Here is a 23637-nt window from a genome sequence, read left to right as displayed (position 1 = left end):
ACAATGGATGGAACTGGAAAATTGATAAATATTAAATTCTGCAATCAAAATATCTAGTTATAATAAAATATAGAAAGTTCATTATCAGCATATTTAATTAAATTATAATAGTACGTGAGTGGAGAATATAATACACTTTTTTGAGTTGTAAAGGTAAGAAAAAAACAACAGCCACAGGTGTGCAATATTTTACAACAAAAATGTACTCATATTAATATTTTTATTAGCATTATACATGGCTAGGAAGTGAAACTTTTTAAAGGACCATTAAAGGGCCATGATACCCAAATGTTGAAACACTTGAAAGTGATGCTGCATAGCTGTAAAAAGCTGACTAGAAAATATCACCTGAACATCTCAACAAGAAAGATATTTTACCTCAAATGTTCCTCAGTAGCCACATCCCATTGTAAAAGACTTCTAAGTAGCAAATTAGTATGTCTGTCCCAGGACAGCCGAAGAATTGAGCTTCATGCACACTTATTTTATTTCCCTTATTCAGTTTAAGGAAGTTTACTATGAAATCTCATGAGAGTTAAGTGTAATCTCATGAGATCACAGTAAAAGAGTTCATGACCTCAGCACTGCTGATGCTGATTGGCTGCTGTTCATTTCTTCATTTTATATTTTTTTACCTGTAGCTGAAGTATAACTTTTTACATAGAACTTACTCTGCTGAGTTGAGGAAGGTATGAGGTAAAATATCTTCCTTTTTTACATAGAGATGCTCAGGTGATATTTTCCTGTCAACTTTTTACAGTTAGCATATGAGTATTATGTCCCTTTAACTACAGTAGAATTGCATAATCATAATAAAAAGACTTTGTAAAACCACTGAGGACCTGATATTCAAAACCTTGCCGCTAAGTTGAGATGATCTCAGAATTCTCTTTGCTACAACAAGGCCCTTAAGAAAAAATTAGAAACACAAATTTTATCTGGAGAAATGTTTATGTTGCTATGTAGTGTTCTTTATGTGAAACTGAGACTCTTACATTACAATACAAGGTCTAAACCCCCCCCCAAACATTTTTTTGCATTTCTCTCCATGCTGGTGAGGTTTTCTATATCAGCTCCTTAGTCAGAATTTCAAATGAGTTTTTTGTGACAAGCTAGTTCCATTTTCCTTTCCCCTGCATCATGTGACAGCAATCAGCCAATCGTAAAATGGATATGCGTATATACTGTGAATTCTTACACATGCTCAGTAGGAGCTGTGCCTCCTGTATCATGTGACACCAATCAGCAAATCACAAATGCATATATGTATATTCTGTAAATTCCTGCACATTCTGTGTAGGATCAAATTACTAAAAAAGTGTAAATATAAAAAGACTGTGCACATTTTGTTAATAGAAGTAAATTGGAATGTTATTAAAAAATTGCATGTTCTATCTGAATCATGGACGTTTAATTTTGACTTGAGTGTTCCTTTAACTGCAAACATTCAGTTACAGAACAATAAGGATATTTAAATCAATCATCAACCAGTTTTTAGTGTAATGAGCGTTGCCTCCTTTTATCACAATTAAACATGCTGTTTATTCTGTCATGAAGAAATATTAAAGGGAAATAAAAACATGTCATAATGTTTTAGAGATTGCGCTATTGCTTGACTTTTATGTCAAACCAAGCACAAAGTATTTAACATAAAAAAGTAGAATATGCATTTTACATACATACATATTTATTTATTACTCGGTGGCTAATAGGGACAACTTTCTTAGGTCTTTTGATAAAGAGGGGGCAAGCACCTTTAATAAATAACCTTTCTACATGCAACCAATGAAAGAGGAATATAGTGACCCTTTAACTAGTAGATATTCTCCAAAATGGGGAAATGTCAATTGATAAAGTAGAACTTATTGATGCTGGATAAAATGGTTAAAGGGACAGTCTACACCAGAATTTTTATTGTTTAAAAATATAGATAATCCCTTTATTACCCATTCCCTAGTTTTGCACAACCAACACGGTTATATAAATACACTTTTTACCTATGTGATTACCTTGTATCTAAGCCTCTGCAAACTGCCCCCTTATTTCAGTTCTTTTGACAGACATCCATTTTAGCCAATCAGAGCTGGCTCACCTGAGCTCCACGTGGGTGAGCACAGTGTTATTTATATGACACACATGAACTAACACCTTCTAGTGGTGAAAAATAACTGTCAAAATGCCCTTAGAGAAGAGGTGGCCTTCAAGGGCTTAGAAGTTAGCATATGAACCTCCTAGGCTTAGCTTGCAACTAAGAATACCAAGAGAACGAAGCAAAATTGCTAATAAAAGTAAATTGGAAAATTGTTTAAAATTACATTCTCTATCTGAATTATGAAAATGTATTTTGGACTAAACTGTCCCTTTAAGTTAAAAAATTATCTTTTCCCCCTTTAACTAGATTATCTACATAAATATTACATTGTTTCTAATGGCAGGACATCATCTTTTTATGTTTAAAAATGCACAAACCTGCCTTCCAGCGAACTTCTGTGTCTAATGGACTTGAATAGTGTAGCATAAATTTTCAATTTTATTGATAATTACTATAGAGGGCTGATTTTTATTGGATAGTGTTATTATGAGTGAAACTATTCTTTGTAATGTATTTTTGATTTGTTTTGTGCAACTTTTTTTTGTGAAGCAGTTAAGATAAATTGCGATTGCGCTCAAAGGATCACATTTACTTTCAACACGTAATACGAGTAGTAAGCCCAATGAGCTCAAACCCCTGCGATAAACCCATTATCACTTGCGTGCAAACATTTGCGCTCCACTCTTAATCTGGCTCTATACCGTTTATTCTTTCTTTTTTTTTTTTAAACTTCATTTGTGAAGTGTCCATTATTTACTGTCACAGCACCACAAGGAGATTTCGGTCTCTACAGTAAGACAAGATAGCTGTTTTTCATTTGAAGTTTTGATAGGAAACATCTAATGTAGCAACAAAAAGTTTATTGCCCACGTTCAGTAGAGGACTTTTTGTGCCAAAGTAATGCGACAAAAGAACCTAAGTTCTGCAATATCTGCTCTGTTATCTTAGAAGCGCTCATTTAGCAAGAAAACAAGTTGTTTGCTGTTTACATTTTTATGTTTACTTTGATTTAACATATTTTAGTACTAACAGAGCAGCTTCATATCATTCTAAATGAAGCTTAAAGGGACAGTCAACCCAAAAATGACTGTAACTTATTTAGATTAGTTAATTAAAGATCTTTACAGTAAACTGTAGCACAATATTCATCTAAATAAACTTTGGCAGCAAATAAACTTACTGATCTCATCTAGCCGTTTTGAAATGGCCGCCTGACCCCTCCTTCTCTGACGTCTCCCTAAAGTTCCCACTACAGGATCATTTCCTTTTGTCTCGTCCCTGCGCGCTCATGTGTCTCCCTTCATTCAGTGAGACACTCATATTGCAATTTCAGCTCTGTCTCTACACCTGTCAAAGAAGCAGCTGTGCTTTCTTTTTCTGGGTGTCAGGTTCTCCATTGCTAGTTAATCCACTGACTGTGCCTGACACAGCTCACAACAGCCTACTACCTAAAGAACAGCTTTCATTGCTGTGGCAGCAAAACTATGCTTTGGTGCTAGTGCGAGTGTGATCACACAGTACTGGGACACCGGGCGCAAACTTATTTCACTAATGTCTTATGTACCTTTAAAATACTTTTTGTCCCTGGTGCTAAAAAAAGATGAGATCATCTAAACATGCATTACCTCTGAATATGCAGTCATATTGCAGGTCTTAGAACATTTATCTAATGCGAGTGTGATCGCACAGTACTGGGACACCGGGCACAAACTTATTTCTGCCTAAGTGCCTATTATGTTGGCGATCAGCTTTTCTAAGGCGCCCGGTGTCCCAGTACTGTGCGATCACACTCGCATTAGATAAATGTTCTAAGACCTGCAATATGACAATTACTTCTATATTAAAGGGCCATAATACCCAAATGTTTAAACACTTGAAAGTGATGCAGCATAGCTGTAAAAAGCTGATTAGAAAATATCACCTGAACATCTCTATGTAAAAAAAGAAAGATATTTTACCTCAAAAGTTCCTCAGTAGCCACCTCCCATTGTAAAGGATTTCTAAGCAGCATTTTAGTGTGTCTGTCCTGGGACAGCTGAAAGGATGAGCTTCGTGCACTCTCATATTATTTCACCAATCAGGTAAAGGAAGCTTACTATGAAATCTCATGAGAGTTAAGTCAAATCTCATGAGATCACAGTAAGAGTTCATGACCTCAGCACTGCTGATGCTGATTGGCTGCTGTTCATTTCTTCATTTTTTTAATTTTTTTTACCTGCAGCTTGGAGCAGCTGAGTATAACTTTTTACACAGAACTTACTCTGCTGTGCTGAGGAAATTGTGAGGTAAAATATCTTCCTTTTTTACATAGAGATGCTCAGGTGATATTTTCCTGTCAGCTTTTTACATTTATACTGCATCAGTTTCAAGTGATTTAGCATATGAGTATTATGTCCCTTTAATTAGCACTGTGCACCCCAAGTAGCTGCTGATATTCAAGTTGCGAGCCTCCATCAACAGCATGCACCCACAACCTGCAAGCAATCAGCTCTTCAAGTGCTTCTAAGGAGTAGGATGCCCAAAACCAAGGGAGAGCCCCACTCAGTGCTGCTGGAGGCTGTTTAGCCGTCACTGGCACTAATCAGCCAGTGGGCAGGAAGTTGCCGCGCATCGACCACAGGAAGGCTTTGGGAATGAAGTATACCAGTGCTGCTTCTCTGTTGCAGCCAGCAGCGACGAACAGCGTGTAAGTGTGGCAGAATTGTTGCTTGATTCTCCGGATAAAGTGAAGGGGAAGCGCACTTGGGAGAAAGCAGGAATTTTGTAAATACAGAGGGGTTTATGTACATGTGAATCTGAACCAAAGTGTTGCTATGCCTGTGCACATTTATCTAATGCGAGTGTGATCACACAGTACCGCATTAGATAAATGTTCTAAGACCTGCAATATGACTGCATATTCAGAGGTAATGCATGTTTAGATGATCTCATCTTTTTTTAGCAACAGGGACAAAAAGCATTTTAAAGGTACATAAGACATTAGTGAAATAAGTTTGCGCCCGGTGTCCCAGTACTGTGTGATCACACTCGCACTAGCACCAAAGCATAGTTTTGCTGCCACAGCAATGAAAGCTGTTCTTTAGGTAGTAGGCTGTTGTGAGCTGTGTCAGGCACAGTCAGTGGATTAACTAGCAATGGAGAACCTGACACCCAGAAAAAGAAAGCACAGCTGCTTCTTTGACAGGTGTAGAGACAGAGCTGAAATTGCAATATGAGTGTCTCACTGAATGAAGGGAGACACATGAGCGCGCAGGGACGAGACAAAAGGAAATGATCCTGTAGTGGGAACTTTAGGGAGACGTCAGAGAAGGAGGGGTCAGGCGGCCATTTCAAAACGGCTAGATGAGATCAGTAAGTTTATTTGCTGCCAAAGTTTATTTAGATGAATATTGTGCTACAGTTTACTGTAAAGATCTTTAATTAACTAATCTAAATAAGTTACAGTCATTTTTGGGTCGACTGTCCCTTTAATCTCTTATGCAAGGTTGCATTTTCTTATGCTTACTGCTTAGTACATGCCTTACACTTATAAACTAACCAAAAATGTGACCTTGTATCGCTAAAATGCGAACAACCCTGATCTAGCTCCTTAGTGTTTGTATTAAGAATTTCCTTAACCTCCAGGCGGTAACTTACTGATGCAACAATAAAATTCACATTACTTCATTGACTTAAGGCTTTTTAGTCAAATTAGAAATGCTTCAATGCACACTTGAAATGCAATCTTTACACAGAGTTTTAACAGCTATCAGTCAAGTAGATTGATGGTAAAAGCAACTGATAAGTCAGTCTGTCACTTTCTCAAAAGAGCACTAACTCAACTTTGTGTGCCAAAAGATAAATGAAACTTTTTGCATTTCACTATGTACTTTGGAAAAGATGAATCAAATTATATGTAACATTGGCTTGATGAATAATTACAAAAATTGTCAGGAAAAATGTCATATTAAAGTAATTGGAACAAAGGAATGTTAACTTTTTACAATGTGCAATCATTCACTGTGATTATGAATACAACATCCCCCCACTATTATCCCAAAATGATTGAATGGGTCTTAATACAAAGCCCCCCCCCCCCACAAATTTCATCCCACATCGATTGGAGACACCTCCTCACAGGTAGTAGCCCTCAAAGTGCTCTGCAGTTGATTCAAAATATCTCAAAAGTGTATGTTTTCTTAAAGGGACAGTCTAAACCAGAATATTTGTTTTAAAAGATAGATAATCCCTTTATTAGCCATTCCCCAGTTTTGCATAACCAATGCAGTCATATGAATACACTTTTTACCTCTGTGTTTACCTTGTATTTAAGCCTCTGCAGACTGCCCCCTTATCTCAGTGCTTTTTACAGACTTGCATTTTAGCCAATCAGTGCTAGCTCCTAGGAACTCCACGTGCGTGAGCACAGTGTTATCTATATGAAACACATGAACTAACACCCTCTAGTGGTGAAAACTGTCAAAATGCCCTGAGATGAGAGGCAGCCGTCAAGGGCTTAGAAATTATCATATGAACCTCCTTGGTTTAGCTTTCAACTAAGAATGCCAAGAGAATAAAGCAAAATTGGTGATAGATGTAAATTTGAAAATTGTTTAAAATTACATGCCCTATCTGAATAATGAAAGTTTGTTTTGTACTAGACTGTCTCTTTAAAGAGATGGTCCACTAAGGGGCCAGGTAGCTTTCAAAATGACAGTTAATCAGATTTGTAACATAGCATAGACACTGGATAGATTTTTCTAACTGGAGAGTTGTTAGAATTGTTTTTGGACTAAGGGAATTAAAGGGACACTCAAGACAAAATAACCTTTTATGATTCAGATAGAACATGCAGTTTTAAGACACTTTCCAATTTACTTCCATTATCAAATTTTGCCCAGTCTTGTTATATACACACTTTCTGGGGAACAAGATCCTACTGAGCATTTGCACAAGCTCACAGGGTATATACGCATGCTACTCTGTGATTGACTGATGTCTGTCACATGATACAGGGATGCTGAGAAATGGGAGGGAATTTTTTTTGTCAGAAACAAAAACCTACTGCTAATTTGAAATTCAGAGTAAGTGTTATTGCATTTTTTTTTTATTATGTACTTTTTAATTATGTAATTTTACTGCATTGAGTGGTCCTTTAAAGGAAAGCGAGTCTTTCAAGCAAACACTTGCTCATGACAGACAAGGATTTCCCTGGCTAACTATTAATCAACTAATTAACCAATTAAATAGATTTGTGGGAGGAAATGTTTATATTAAAAGTACAGTCTACACCAGAATTTTTATTGTTTAAAAAAATAGATAATCCCTTTATTACCCATTCCCTAGTTTTGCTTAACCAACACAGTTATATTAATATACTTTTTACCTCTGTGATTACCTTGTATCTAAACCTCTACAGAATGCCCCCTTATTTCAGTTCTTTTGACAGACTTGCATTTTAGCTAATAAGTGCTTACTCCTAGGTAACTCCACGTGACTCACATGAACTAACACCCTCTAGTGGTGAAAAACTGTCAAAATGCATTCAGCTTAGAGGCGGCCTTCAAGGTCTAAGAAATTAGCATATGAACCTCCTAGGTTTAGCTTTCAACTAAGAATACCAAAAGAACACAGCAAAATTGGTGATAAAAGTACATTGGAAAGTTGTTTAAAATTACATGCCCTATCTGAATCATGAAAGTTTATTTTGGACTAGACTGTCCCTTTAAGTTTTTTAAAATTAAATAGTGAACAGCCCACCCTTCCCCCAAAAAAGAATCAAAGCAAAACGACTAATGTATATATTTGACTTTAGTATGAATTTGCAAATCACAGCTCTTGGATGTTGTAGATATGAAACCTAAGTAGGTATGATTGAATATTTTAATGTATTCTTTAGAATTATAAATGCCTGAAAAATTCTATAATTTCCACAAAAAGATAATACTTTTTTATAAACAGAATGTAATATTTAATGTAATTATTGTAATATTTGTATAGTCAATGCAACGGTCAACTTAAAGAAAAGATTTTTTTATTAAAATCCAAAAATATTCAAATTAATAATAATGTAATTAATTAAAATAATAAATTGTTGAGCTCAGTACAAGAATGTGATGTTTTAAATACATAAATGTAACTTTTGTGTTTAATATGTGATTTTTCTACCTGAAGCAATCTAATGAGTAGTGCACGTGTCAAGGGTGATCATTTGTTCTGTACTTCCAATGACAATGTGACCCAAATGCCCCTTCCTAAACCTTCCTATAGACAGATCCAATATTCTGTTCACAGACAGACGTCTGTCAAATACAATCTTCTTAAACCTCTTCAATATACAAACTACAATTTCCATAAGTATGTTAAACACATAGATACAGTTCCGGGAATTACACATATAGGGGTTGATGAATGTCCTTTTAAAAAGCTTATCAAATTATTTCTCTATAAAAATTCCCATATAATTTGATGGTGCATTTTGCGGAAAAAAACATTAAAGAGTCACTAAAGTCAAAATTAAAATTTCATAACTTTCCAATATACTTCCATTATCAAAACTTTTTTATATGCACACTTTCTGATGCTCCAGCTCCTACTGAGCATGTGCAATAGTGCACAGTATATATGTTTATGCATTTTGTGATTGGTTGATGGCTCTTACAAGATACAGGGTGAAGGAAAATTGGATTGGCTTTGAAATTTGCAATAAAATATTCTACCACTCATATCAAATTCAATGTAAGTGCAATTACATTGTCTTTTTATTGTGTATTTGTCAATTATTTAATTCTACTGTGTTCAGTGGTCCTTTAAATAAAGTTTTCTAGATTGTCACCTGAAGCGTATTTAGCTAAGATCAATAATGCATATCTGATGAATTGGAGCATGCAGTTTACTTTAAATAAGGACACTGGTTAGGGATGGGCGAATGTGTTTATATTCAAATTTGAATGTTAGAACGAATGTTATTGTAGAAATTCTACTTACATAATCAAATGTTGATAAGAACGAATATTCCTAAAAATTCTATTATCGAATGTTATTTACAGTTTTTGAATGTGACATTTGAATTTGAATGTAACATTTGAATTCTAATGTAACATTCAAATTCAAATATTACATTTATATAACACAGTTGTAGACTAGAAATACTATTTTGAATTCGAATGTGACATTAGAATATTACATTTATACAACACAGTTGTAGACTAGAAATACTATTTTGAATTTGAATGTGACATTTGAATTTGAATGTGACATTAGAATATTACATTTATAAAACACAGTATTAGACTAGAAATACTATTTCGAATTCTAATGTTAAATTAGAATTTGAAGGTCACATTCAAATTCGAATGTCACATTCAAATTCGAATATTACATTTCGAAATTGAATGTGATATAAAATACATAGAACATAAACATTCTATTATTCGAACGAATATTTTCAAATGTTATTGAAAAATTAGAAAACGAAAATTTTAAAATAGAGTGTTAGAATGTTATATAAACATCCAAAATTTGATTCGAACGAACGAATGTATAAAAATTAGTTTTAAATTTTGAATTTTTAGAAACATTCGCCCCTTCCCTAACACTGGTATTGTAAAACCATATTACAACTTTACTCTTCTATCAGACCTTTCCAGTGCATTAGCATTTGTCTATAAACACAATATTTTATATAACCTCTTCTGTGACTTTTAAGACGCCTAAACTGTGTTGTACTACATGTAGATATATTTCATATGTACTGGGTTTGGAGATATATACATTGTTTCTTTGTGCGCCATAACTATAAGTTTAGCAAGTGATACGATTGGTGTTCTTATTTTATTCTTTTGCATTTTTATGTGTAAATAATTATTGTAATGCGCAAAGTAAATTGCAGACATCAAATTCTAAGTATTTATTTCTGTTTTTACAGGAGCAGTTTGAGTTTGCCTTGACAACAGTGGCAGAAGAAGTAAACGCAATACTAAAAGCCCTTCCGCAATAAGTGTTTCACCTCAAGAAGAATTCCAAATGTCTAATCCCCTTTTCCTATCAGTCTCTGTAAATGTTCTTGGAAATTGTGACCTGCTGTGTATCATGTATTGTATAGATACTTGGGCCAAATAACCCCATAACTGTGGGTAGATTTATCCGCTCGCAGTCATGATGTGCAAGCATATTGATGGGGTGTAAAAATGTATTCAGCCTTTCTAGACAACCGTTAGTGTTTTAGTTCTTGTTATTATCTTATGCAAATTAAGCAAAGAATCATAATCATCTAATTATTCTCAGGTTCCTTCGAGAATGATATACTCCTTTCCCCTAATATTAAAGAAAGTATTTGCATCACTAATTGTCTGAGATAATCACAGTACATTCTGAATACTGACTGAGGAGCAAATGTTGTTTTAGTGGATGTGATACTACGTACGAGTATGAAATGAAGTATTTAGAAGAGCTGTGTTGTAGCTACTAAAATAATATGCCGACCATTTTCAAATTAGCTATTTTGATTTGTAAATTGGTCCTGTTTTATGAAACAGTGTTGGAGAATATTTATTTAATAAAATAAAAAATGTATCTTTCCTTAAAAATTTCTAAAGAAGTATTATCCATTCTAAATTACAGCGTTTATGGCTTAATTACTTACATTTAATGTGATATAGCTATTATATTCATACCACTGGGCTTTTATAATTATAAACAATTACAGAACTATTTCCTGTTGATTATATAAATAATAGAAAGATAGATATAGGTAAGCAAAGTTTGTCTATATCATGGCTATATATTGTTTAGACTTATTCAGTCTAACTGCATACAAATTGTATTAAAGGCAATATCAAATGTGTATTTCAAGCATTTTTGTTTCCTAAGTTGCGCTTTGACTTTAATGAAACCTTATTTCTCCACTAATATAACCAAACAAAAATATTGATCTACACAAATCCCCATAGAAAATCATTAAATAAGTCATTTTAAATGATAAGAACATAATTAGACGTTTGAAACACACAATTTAATATTTAAAAGTAAAATACAGCAAATACCGGTATTTTCCAACATGTATCATTTTACATTTTAAAAATAACAGATTGTATCCTGGAAATGCAGATAAATCCTTTTTTTTATAACAATACAGGAATAGGGTTTTTTTTCTCTTTGAGCATAAAAGTTATTGGGGAGCTTAACTTTTCAGCCTTAAACGTTCCTTTTGTAGAACTAGAACTATTTTTATTTTCATTCTGGTCATAGTAATAATAGCCACACAGCAATTAAATTGGCAGCAGCCAGCAGAGGGAAAATCTACGCAATGTGTTGGGTACTCTTTGTCTGCCAAGTAGTTAATGCTGAACACAGAAGCAAATCTGTGGAGGTTTCTTCGATCTTACAATCTGGATTGATAGTGTGTCAAAATATGCAGAGTTCAAGCTAAATATAATTACCTTGTTTCTGCCAAAAGGCATGTTGATTAGCTGGTGAAGACGTCTAAAGTGGTCTCTAACTGATGAAATTAAATGTACACTGGACTTTTATAAACCTATAAAACTGTTTTGTGGATCATCAAAAAAAGTAAAATACACCTAAATTTCACCGTAGTACATTAAAATAAACACGTTTTCACAAATATAATAAAGCATAAAACAAATGTAAAGATTAAACAAGTGAATCAATATTTAAAGCTAAAATAAAGTAAATAATTTTGACATGCACAAATATTACATTATAAAATAAAAGATTTTATGCTGATAATGCAGATAAATGCCTGTTAAATTTTGGTAACTGATGAGATACAAAATTATCTTTGTTTTCCAAATGTAGTGACATCAGACAGGAACAAATTTGACACATTAGTACATGCTTTACCTAAATTAAATAATTGCTGAAATTTAAAATACATATTTCCGTTTTTTCTATATGCATAATAAAATATTCAAAGGGATTTAGCATAAATAATTAGAAAAAGCTTAATTAAGGTGAGGAATGTTATAATGTGATCATAATACAGATGTTAAAAAATGTACCCCAAAGTGTTGTGTAGAAAAATGCTAGTGATAAGAACCCTATCTGAACCCATATTATTTGTTTTGCATTGCAAGTCTCTGGAAATAAGGAGGTTAAATATTTGTGTTATTCTAAGAGTGTTTCACTGTTCTATTCAAAGTAGGAGGTTGAAATTTCATTATAAATAGCATCATGAATTTATAGAACTTTGTATTCACTGCTATTTTGTTGTTTGTACAATCACTGGAAATCAGTTGTGGTTAATTCCTTTGTATTTTAATATGTTTCTATTTTTTCTGATTTGCTTTTTATGTATTATTACAGTTTTTTTATAATTGATTAACAGTAGGGGAAATTCACCTTATCAAGCTATTTAACTAGGGAGAACATCAATATTGTTATTGTGAATAGGTAACCAGGATGCACAGTCCAATAAATTCCAGGTACTTATTGTTCCTAGTGGTTTTTAAAATAATATAATAATTTACCTAGTGGTACACCAGCAACAATTATTTCAAAATGTATTTGTGCATGCTCTTTGTAATCTGTCATATCTCACTTGCTTTAATAATGTACCGTTGTGTCTTCTCTACTTTCCTATACTCTCAAATAATTTTAGAATCTTTCTATGTATATAATAAAAAATATACAAAGTATTTTGTTCTACCTCTGTAAAAAAAAAAAAAAAAATCATTTGTGAATAAAGTCACATTGTCTGTGAAGTATTGTGAATACTGCAATATGGTGTTTTGTTTTACTTATTTCCTCTTTTCAAAACATATGGCATGAAGTCTATGGTGTGCTATCTCCCTGCAGGTCTATAGAGTCTTATTTAAAGGGTAAAAAACATGTCTGAACTAAAGAATTAAGTGAATCAAGTATCAATGATACAATTATACTATATACCAAAACAGATCCGTACTGTAGCTTCTGAGTGATTTCCACTTTGGTTTCTGATATATTTTTCCTGTCTCTCTTTTCTCTTTTCAACTACTGTTTTGGGATTCTATAAATATGGAATCAGAAAAATTATAAATGTTATTAAGTAAAAGGTTAACTTTCATTAAATGCAAACATACTTGCTCAGAAGAGAACAGAGGAATGTGTAAACCCACACAGAATGTCTGCCCTGTTTTATTTCAAATTATTGAATGATTTGTGTTGTTTATTTTTATATTGGCACAATAATGTCTAGAAGACCATTTGAAAATGGGAAACAAACCTCTTTTCAATGAGAATTCTCATGAGCATGACTTTACTGTTCTTAGCAAAATGCACTGTTTCAATATTACACACTCATTTTCTTAAACTAAAATTTGTGTCAAAGTAGTTACATACTGAAATTGTAATATCAACCATATGGCGTTTAGGGCTAGATTACAAGTGGATCGCTAATTTATTGTGCACCCGTAAATGGGCAAATTTGCTAATTTAACGTGCACCCGTAAATGGGCCACGTTAAATAACTAGCCATTACGAGTGGCTGGTTAATGCTACTGCAAGCTCAGATTTCTGGTCAATGAAGAAAATGTCCCCCAATTCCCCCCAAAATAAAATGCACAGTTAATTTTTAAAAAGAAAAAATGAGTATCTTTGTTTTTTATAAATAACCGCACAAAGCAGTTAAAAAGAGGTTAAAGTAAGGGAAGGTGGGGTGTTAGAAAATAAAACGACACTGAAAAGTGCCTCTACATTGCGGTCTATGGGGACTGCGATATCACTGTAAAATATATATGTATATACTTACACATATAAACACATAAATATATATGTATATATTCATATACATATATATTTTAAATTTGCTGCCCAACATTCTGAGACTTACCCCCTGTGCTGCACTAGGTTCTGTGCCATGTCTATCGGCATCCGAAAGAGGCTCCCATTGGAGCCTATGGAAGCACGCTCTTATGAGTGAAACACTTCCATGCAATGCGAACGCGTGGTCACGATTGCATTGCACTCACCTTGTAATACCAGCGCACATTTGTATGCACTGGTATTACTGAGTGGAATGCAAATTTGCGCTCCACTCGTAATCTGGCCCTTAGATGATTACAGTATTTGATATAAAACAGTAACAAATAAATACTTCAGTACTTATGGATAGCCATCTGTACTATTAGAAACTCATAAAAAAGAGTGGACCAGATCCCTCTGGAGCAATTAATTCTCAAAAAACCAAAGAGACAGAATTTGGGGGGGGGGGGGCAGAATTCTCTTTGTTGTACCATATGGCTATCATATCAAACCATTGAAAAAAATCTTCAAGAGACACTGGACATTGTTATCAGAGGATGGGGCATTCGCAGCTACCTTTAGAGACTTCCCCCTATTCTCTTACAAACTGGTGAACTGCTTGTGCAATGCCACCCCCTGCAGATTGGAGGGGTTGTCAATCAACCTGATCATATAGGATCGTGCGGATTGATGTCGCAGCCTCAGTGGCAGCGGACTAGTTAAGGAGAAGCGATCTTAAGACCGCTGCTTCATAACTGCTGTTTCTGGCAAACCTGAAGGCTCGCACGGAAACAGGGGCATTAGGGGCTATTTGGCCCTTGATAAATCGGCCCCTGTAAATCATCTAGATTGGCCAAGGTAACCTGCTCCTTGATATTAGTGTAATAAATACACAAACAGGCATGTTGATACCTAATATTTATTAAATATTGCTAATGCATTCTAAACAAACAATTGTGCCATTGTAACATTGTTACTAAATAAAACTATGAAAAGGTTGTGAATCCTTTAAAATTATCTGGATTTCTGCATTAATTGGTCATAAAAATTTGAACTGATCTTCAGGTAGGTGACACCAATAGAGAGAAACGACCTGCTTAAACAAATAATTCACAATTAGATTTGTTACGTCTTTTTTCAACACACTGAATAAACATTCACAGAGCAGGGTAGAAACAGTATGTAAACTTTTAGGCCAATGATTTTGCTAAAAGCTTATTGGAGTCAGCAATCCAGGAGTACAATCGATGAGAAACGATTGGAGGTAATGATCAGAACTTCCCTATAAAAACACATTAACACTTTTTATATTTGCTAAGAAGCATTGCCTAATGTGTACCATGCACCATGCAAAAGTGATCTCAGAAGACATGAGATTAAGATTTGTCGCTGGGAAGGGTTACAAAGGTTCTCTAAAAGCCTTTATGTTCAGCAATCAACAGTAAGATAAATTGTCTATAAATAGAGGAAGTTCAGCAATGCTGCCATTTACTGAAGGAGTAGGTGTCCTGGTCAATGAAGGCAACAGTCAAGAAAAGTCCTACTGTCAGCTAAAGAGTGACTTGCAGAAATCTCTGAAACATGCTAACATTGATGAGTCTCCAAGGAGACCACAGAAGAAGTTTCTGATGCCCAAGATGCTGCACATCAAAGGAGCTCTTTGATGTTCCACAGTGCTGCAAAGTAGAATGGAGGGGGCTTCATTATTATTAGTTATTTGTAGAGCGCCAAAAGATTCCACAGCGTTATAAGAATAGAAAAGAGTTGCAAAGGTAGAATTTATAGGAGACAAATTCATAGAGGGCCCTACCAAGAGTTGTACTGTGGTAAATCACCTCTCATGAATGTGATCTACAAAACAGCTGGTCTTGTAGACTTATATCATTGTTCAGGGCTGCTTTTCTGCCTCAGGGCCTGGAAAGCTTGCTATCACTGATGGAGAATTAAATACCCACGTTTATAAAGACATTTTGCAGAAGACTGTAAGACCCATGTCCACTGAAGCTCAACATAAATAAGCTGTTGCAACAGGAAAACTACCTAAAGCATAAGAGTAAATTTATAACAGAATGGCTTCAACAGAAGAAAACACAACTTCTGGAGGAGTTCAGTCTGGACCTTAGCCATATTGAGGTGTTGTGGTATGACCTCAAGAGAGACATCCCTAGAAAATTACTGAGCTTAAACAGTTTTGTAAAGAGGAATAGGCTAAAATTCCTTCTGATTGTTGTGCAGGTGTGATCCTCAAATACATGAAATGTTTGGTTCACATTATTGCTGTCAAAGGAAGGTAAATCAGTTAATAAACTCAACAGTTCACATACTTTTTCCACCCAATATTTTGAATGTGTACATCTTGTGTTCAATATACACATAAAATACATGAAATTGTTTCATAATTGTATGTATTTGTGTATGCAGACTGTGCTGTCTATAGTTGTGACGTGGTTGAATATTAAAAGAATAATAGGCAGACCTAAAATGATTGTAGAATGAGACTATACATAACACAATAATACTTAATAGAATTCATGCCAATTTACAGCCATTGGTTTCTCTCAGTTTCTTCAAATATTACCATTTTTATTCTAGGGCTAAAAATTAGACTTGCATGCTTATGGGACTAATTATTATGAGCATGTTTCTTTTATAATTAGGTTGCATTTGAATATGCATAATATTTGTTGACAAGTTTTTTTTTATTTTTTATATTTTAATGATTCATCTATGGTCAGGTATCATTCAGTGTGCAACATGGCAGCCCTTGAAATAAATGCATATAAAATTGTGAATAGTTTAAACTATATTCCAAATCTGGGATTTCTTTTTTAACGCCTTAAATACGGGGCTTACGTTTTTAATGCTCTCGCCGCCAGCTGCAAGATCACGCTATTATAGGATGCCTGCGTGAAAGAGGTTGTAATAGACAGTCTTGCTGCTGCCAGTGAAACCCTTCTCAACAGTAGAAAATCTTTCATATGTTATTGTTTCAGGAACTAATGATCAACTAAAATGAATAATTATTTGATCGTGATGTGAATCTGAGGTTCAACTCTTCTGAAGCTCCCCGATCATTTGTTTCAGAGCACAGGTGCAAACCCATTGAATTTTCATATGCAGTTGTATCTAGTTTTACCTGTGAATGTAAACATTAACCTGAAAAAATACTCAACAATTAACATCCTTCATATCCACCATCTTCCATAATATCTGCTGATAGTGACTATGCACAAGCAATTTATTACTGTCACTCTTAGTGACTTCTATTAGATCACATCCATCCATTTATTAGGCTAGTTTATCTATTCCCCCTTTTGTTTTTACAGTAGATTTATATGTATTAAAAATATGCTTAATATACTTAAAGGGATATGAAACACAAACATTTTCTTTTGTGATTCAGACAGAGCATACATTTTTAAAAATGTTTCCAATTTACTTTTATTATCAAATTTTCTTAGTTCCCATGGTATTCTTTGTTGAATAAATACCTTGGTAGGTGTCTGTTCCTTCATGGCAGGAAAGATTGCTGCCATCTAGTGTTTCAGACACGTGCCTGCTCCATAGCTTGCATCCCTGCTTTTCTCCAAAGATACCAAGAGAACTAACAGCTAGATACACGCTGGTATTACAGGTGTTGTAGGTATAGCTGTACCTTTTTGGCCGTCACGCAACGTAACTACCGCACCTTTCAAAAAGTCCTTTTTTCAATGGGACTTCCACAGCGCCGGTATTATGAGTTTGCCTGTCTGGCCAAAAAGTGAGCGGTACAGCCTATAACTACAAGATCTGTACCGCCACCTGAAAGTCAGTAGTTATGAGTTTACGTTACAAAGCTGTAGCATAAAACTCATAACTAAAGTGTTACAAAGTACACTAACGCCCATAAACTACCTATTAACCCCTAAACCGAGGCCCTCCCGCATCGCAAACGCTAAAATAAAATTAGTAACCCCTAATCTGCCGCTCCGGACATCACCCCCAATATAATAAACATATTAACCCCTAAACCGCCGTATTCCCGCATCACAAACACTAGTTAAATATTATTAACCCCTAATTTGCAGGGCATTGCCCCAAAGAAATCCGCACTTTTACCTGGCAAATAAAAATACAACAACCCCCCAACAGTAAAACCCACCACCCACACAACCAACCCCCCCAAATAAAAACCTACCTAAACCTAACCCTAATTCTAACCCTAACATAACCCTAACCCTAACACACACTAACTTTAACCTAATTAAAATAATTCCAAATAAAAATTACAATTAATACCTAAATAATTCCTATTTAAAACTAAATACATACCTGTAAAATAAAACCTAAGCTAGCTACAATATAACTAATAGTTACATTGTAACTATCTTAGGTTTTATTTTTATTTCACAGGTAAATTTGTATTTATTTTAACTAGGTTGATTAGTTAGTAAATAGTTATTAACTATTTACTAACTACCTAGTAAAAATAAATACAAATTTACCTGTGAAATAAAACCTTGCCTGTCTTACAGTTAAACCTAACATTACACTAAAATTAAATAAATTACATTAATGAAATACAATTAACTAAATCACACAAAAAAACACTAAGTTACACAAAATAAAAAAGAAATGATCAAATATTTAAACTAATTACACCTAATCTAATAGCCCTATCAAAATAAAAAAGCCCCCCCCACAAAATAATAAAACCCCTAGCCTAAACTAAACTGCCAATAGCCCTTAAAAGGGCTTTTGCAGGGCATTGCCACAAAGAAATCAGCACTTTTACCTGGCAAATAAAAATACAACAACCCCCCAACAGTAAAACCCACCACCCACACAACCAACCCCCCCAAATAAAAACTTACCTAAAAAAACCTAAGCCCTGAAAAGGACATTTGGATGGGCATTGCCCTTAAAAGGGCGTTCAGCTCTTTTACATTGCCAAAACCCTAAGCTAAAAATAAAACCCACTCAATAAACCCTTATTAAAACCTAACACTAACCCCCGAAGATCCACTTACAGTTTTGGAAGACAGGACATCCATCCTCATCCATCTGGGAGAAGTCTTTACCCAAGCGACAAAAAGTTCTCAACGAAGCCGGGAGAAGTCTTCATTCAAGCAGCAAGAAGTCATCCTCCAGGTGGGCAGAAGTCTTCATCCAGACGGCATCTTCTATCTTCATCCTTCCGTTGCGGAGTGTCTCCATCTTCAAGACATCCAGCGCGGATCATCCTCTTCATACAATTCAAGCCGTACACTGAAGGTTCCTTTTAAGGGATGTCATCCAAGATGGCGTCCCTTGAATTCCAATTGAATGATATAATTCTATCAGCTAATCGGAATTAAAGGGAAAAAATCCTATTGGCTGATCCAATCAGCCAATAGGATTGAGCTTTAATCCTATTGGCTGATCCAATCAGCCAATAGGATTGAGCTCACATTCTATTGGCTTATTGGAATTGTATCAGTCAATCAGAATTCAAGGTACGCCATCTTGGATGACGTCCTTTAAAGGGAACCTTCAGTGTACGGCTGGGACCGTGTGAAGAGCATGCTCCGTGCTGGATGTCTTAAAGATGGAGCCGCTCCGTGCCGGAAGGATGAAGATAGAAGATGCCGTCTGGATGAAGACTTCTGCCCGTCTGGAGGATGATTTCTTGCCGCTTGGATGAAGACTTCTCCCAGCTTCAATGAGGACTTCTTGCCACTTGGATGAAGACTTCTCCCGGCTGGATGAGGATGGATGTCCGGTCTTCTAAAACTATAAGTGGATCTTCGGGGGTTAGTGTTAGAATTTTTTAAGGGTGTATTGGGTGGGTTTTATTTTTAGATTAGGGGTTTGGGCTGCAATAGAGCTAAAATGCCCTTTTAAGAGTAATTTCCATTCAAATGCCCTTTTCAGGGCAATGGGGAGCTTAGGTTTTTTTAGTTTTTATTTGGGGAGTTGGTTTTGTGGGTGGTGGGTTGTACTGTTGTGGTGGTTGTTTGTATTTTTTTTTTGGCAGGTTAAAGAGCTGATTTATTTGGGGCAATGCCCTGGAAAAGGCCCTTTTAAGAGCTATTGGTAGTTTAGGCTAGGGTTTTTTTTTTTATTTTGGGTGGACTTTTTTATTTTGATAGGGCTATTAGATTAGGTGTAATTAGTTAAAAGATCTTGTAATTTGTTTTTTATTTTCTGTAATTTAGTGTTTTTTTGTTGTAATTTAGCTAATTGTATTGAATTTAGTTCATTGTATTTAATTTAGGGAATTTATTTAACTGTAGGGTTAGGTTAGGTGTTAGTGTAAGACAGGTTAGGTTTTATTTTACAGGTCAATTTGTATTTATTTTAGCTAGGTTGTTATTAAATAGTTAATAACTATTTAGTAACTATTCTACCTAGTTAAAATAAATACAAACTTGCCTGTAAAATAAACATAAACCCTAAGCTAGATACAATGTAACTTTTAGTTATATTGTAGCTAGCTTAGGGTTTATTTTACAGGTAAGTATTTAGTTTTAAATAGGAATTATTTAGTTATTAATAGTAGGTTTTCTTTAGATTTATTTTAATTATATTTAAGTTAGGGGGTGTTAGGGTTAGACTTGGGTTTAGGGGTTAATAAATTTAGTATAGTGGCGGCGACGTTGGGGGTGGCAGATTAGGGGTTAATAAATGAAGGTAGGTGGCGGCGATGTTAGGGGCAGGAGATTAGGGGTTAATAATATTTAACTAGTGTTTGCTATGCGGGAGTGCAGCGGTTTAGGGGTTAATATGTTTATTCTAGTGGCGGCGATGTCCGGAGCGGCAGATAAGGGGTTAATATTTTTATTATAGTGTTTCCGACGCGGGAGGGCCTCGGTTTAGGGGTTAATAGGTAGTTTTTGGGTGTTAGTATACTTTTTAACACTTTAGTTGTAGCGTTGTAGTGTAAAACTCATAACTACTGACTTTAGAATGCTTTACAAATCTTGACGGTATAGGGTGTACTGCTCAAATTTTTGGCCTCCCAGGACAAGCTTGTAATACCAGCGCTATGGAAGTCCCATTTAAAATAGACTATACTCAAATTGCGTAAGTTGATTTGCAGTAAGGCCAAAAAAGTGTGCGGTGCCCCTAAATCTGCAAGACTCGTAATACCAGCGGTAGTAAAAATGCAGCGTTATGAGCCTTAATGCTGCTTTTTTACTCATAACGCAAGACTCGTAATCTAGCCGATATATTTTATGGAACTTGTAATTCGAGTGCAACCAAACAAGTGCAAAAAACTTAACTCCAACAGGGTTTTTTACACCACCACTGGTAATCTAACCCTTAGCTTTTTTACTTCTTAAAAGAGTATAGGCAAGAGCAATATTTTACACAAACACAAGAGATGTTTAATGACCCTTTAAGAGTAATTTATTAAAACTATACATATTTTACTTATAAATATACTACATGACCAATATGGGAAAGAATCAAATGTTAAGCACATAATATTTATTTTGTGCAATATTCCTATACATTTTTATGAGATTGAAACAATTATTGTATTATAGCTATATGTGGACAGTTTCAACAGAATTCTATACTTATTTAAGCTTTATAATTAGGAACAGTATAAGTACTTTGCCCTATCATGAACTTGTGTGTTAACAAATGGAAGCTAAATCAACATTTTCAACTTGATTTTCTTTTATTTCCTGCACAATATAGATTATTTTATGAAAATCAATTCTTGCCTGGATGGTTTGTTCAGACTATGCTGGAAAAATAAAACTGCATTGTTCCTATTCTTTAAAAGCTGTTGATTTTTTGAGTTGGGTTTTCACTAAAATGTATTGATTTATTCAGCTTATTGTGCGATGAGAACAAAAGCTAAGATTACAGCATCTGTGTTTAGCTGTTAAAAAAATGTCGGAATTCTTTCTTCATTATATTTTACCACCTTGTCATGTTAATGTATTTCATAATTAGACAAATATACATAGAATATACTGGTACATAGTGTGAAATGAAATTTTATTTATTGCTTTTTGATACTGATTATATACTGCAGGATTTCTGTCACTTCAATTGTGTTCTTAAGATGATGTGACTTATGAAATACACAAAGTATCAATGGATTTATATGATAACATGCAAAATACAGTTCAGCAGCACACAACAGGTTTCTTTATCCCATACCAATTCTAAAAGAGATCATCGTACTTCTAATATTTACTGTGAAATGAAACTCTATTTGTAGGAAACTTAATTTGATTTATGGGAAATAGGGAAGGATAATTTGTTTTACCTTATATGAAGTAAATATCAGTAAAGAAGTATTTACGTATGAGATCATCCCAATTCTAGGCTGATGGAGAGGAAGGTGATAGCCCCTATTACAGAACCGTACAAGGACCAGACTGGTACTGCTGCATTCTTTGGTTCCAAGCAGGCTGAAGGTACACACCCTTAGGAAAGGATTGGTAAATGTTTCTACTGTATCAAGTGAAGAAATAGGATTTGTTGCATATATGTAAGGGATAGAAAAGTTTCATGATTCCACAAACAAATAATTAATCAAGTAGTTAAATCATAAGTTCATACTTAAACTATATTTCATTCAATATAAATCAATCAAATTGTTATTTTTATTCTAGTCTACCTATGTCCTCAGATGCTTGGCAAGAATTTAGGCCTGTTTACCTTTCTGCTCTGAGCACTTTAACATAATAATATAGTAACATAGTAATATAGTAACATAGTAATATAGTAACATAGTAAATGGGGTTTAAAAAAGACAAGTCCATCAAGTTCAACCTATACAAATCTAATATACTTACAAAAAAGCTCCAGTTGATCTTAAGTTAATCCCATTAAAATCCCTTCTTTAGCCTTAAAAGATGCTTAGTGCGATGCATTTTAATTAGATTCTAAGGACTATTTTTCTTTTTAGCAATATAACTACATTAACAGAAACATTTTTTTTATCAGGTCTAATACATATTTCTTTAGTATAAGTTTTTATACAATTTGCAGGGAAGCAGCTATGTCATGGTTTGCTTAAAGACTATAATTTCTATAGCCTTCCCAAACTGAAGAAAATTGAGCTTGTTGATACGTCTCAGGAGTGTCCTCCAGTAATGTTGGTGTATTTATCAGCAGCAATTGCCCCAACGTGTTACGTATTGTAATTACGAATATTAATAATTAATAGCAGTATAAAACTATTGTCAGCGATGTCTCCAATTAATATAGCAGAATTTTTGTCAATACACTCCAGTAAGATGTTAAATCTCTATAGTGTACTCCAAAATAAAACATCTATAAATTTGACAATATTATTATTAAAAATTAATATTTAATCTCAATATAAAATATTCCTAAATTCTGATAAGTTAATTTTTTATATACACATTGATAATATTTATGTAGTAACAGAATATCACCTATGACCAGTTATATCTATCAATTGATCAATACAATATTAGAACATAAAGCAGGCTATAGAGATATTTAGATTAAATTATTATTCAGTAGATATTGTCTATTATCCCATGAATGGATGAAATATTTCTATAAATTAACCTTAACTCAAAATAAATTGCTTATTAAATATCACAAAGGAATTATACTAGAACAATTTATAAATAGCCAGAAAGTTTAACCAATTACATATATATAGCTTATTTAACAACGCTTGTACTCACTAGACTTGTGCGCATTTGAAAAATTTGGTTCGCTTCGTTTCGCTTCTGGCCGTAAAAAAAAATTTGGTTCAAGACATTCATAATAATTTGTTATGTGTCGGTAATTAAGTTTCGGAATGTATTTGTGTCATTCGGAATTTTAAATTCAGATGCATTCGAAACCGTTACTGAATTATTATT

General features: G+C 34.2%; 1 protein-coding gene across 1 annotated transcript in view; it reads left to right on the top strand.

Annotated features, from left to right (window-relative positions):
- PTPRN2 (protein tyrosine phosphatase receptor type N2) overlaps positions 1–12726 on the top strand; it is a 1723588-nt gene extending 1710862 nt beyond the window's left edge. The window contains exon 23 of the mRNA XM_053715671.1: positions 9999–12726. Within this exon, the coding sequence (XP_053571646.1) occupies positions 9999–10070 (72 nt within the window). The 3' untranslated portion in view covers positions 10071–12726. The remainder of the gene's footprint in view (positions 1–9998) is intronic.
- Positions 12727–23637: the final 10911 nt, after the last annotated feature.

The sequence above is a fragment of the Bombina bombina genome, chromosome 5, assembly GCF_027579735.1.
Source record: "Bombina bombina isolate aBomBom1 chromosome 5, aBomBom1.pri, whole genome shotgun sequence".
Lineage (NCBI taxonomy): Eukaryota > Metazoa > Chordata > Amphibia > Anura > Bombinatoridae > Bombina > Bombina bombina.
Note: the sequence above shows the minus strand (reverse complement) of the source record. Positions and strands in the feature narration are given on the sequence as shown.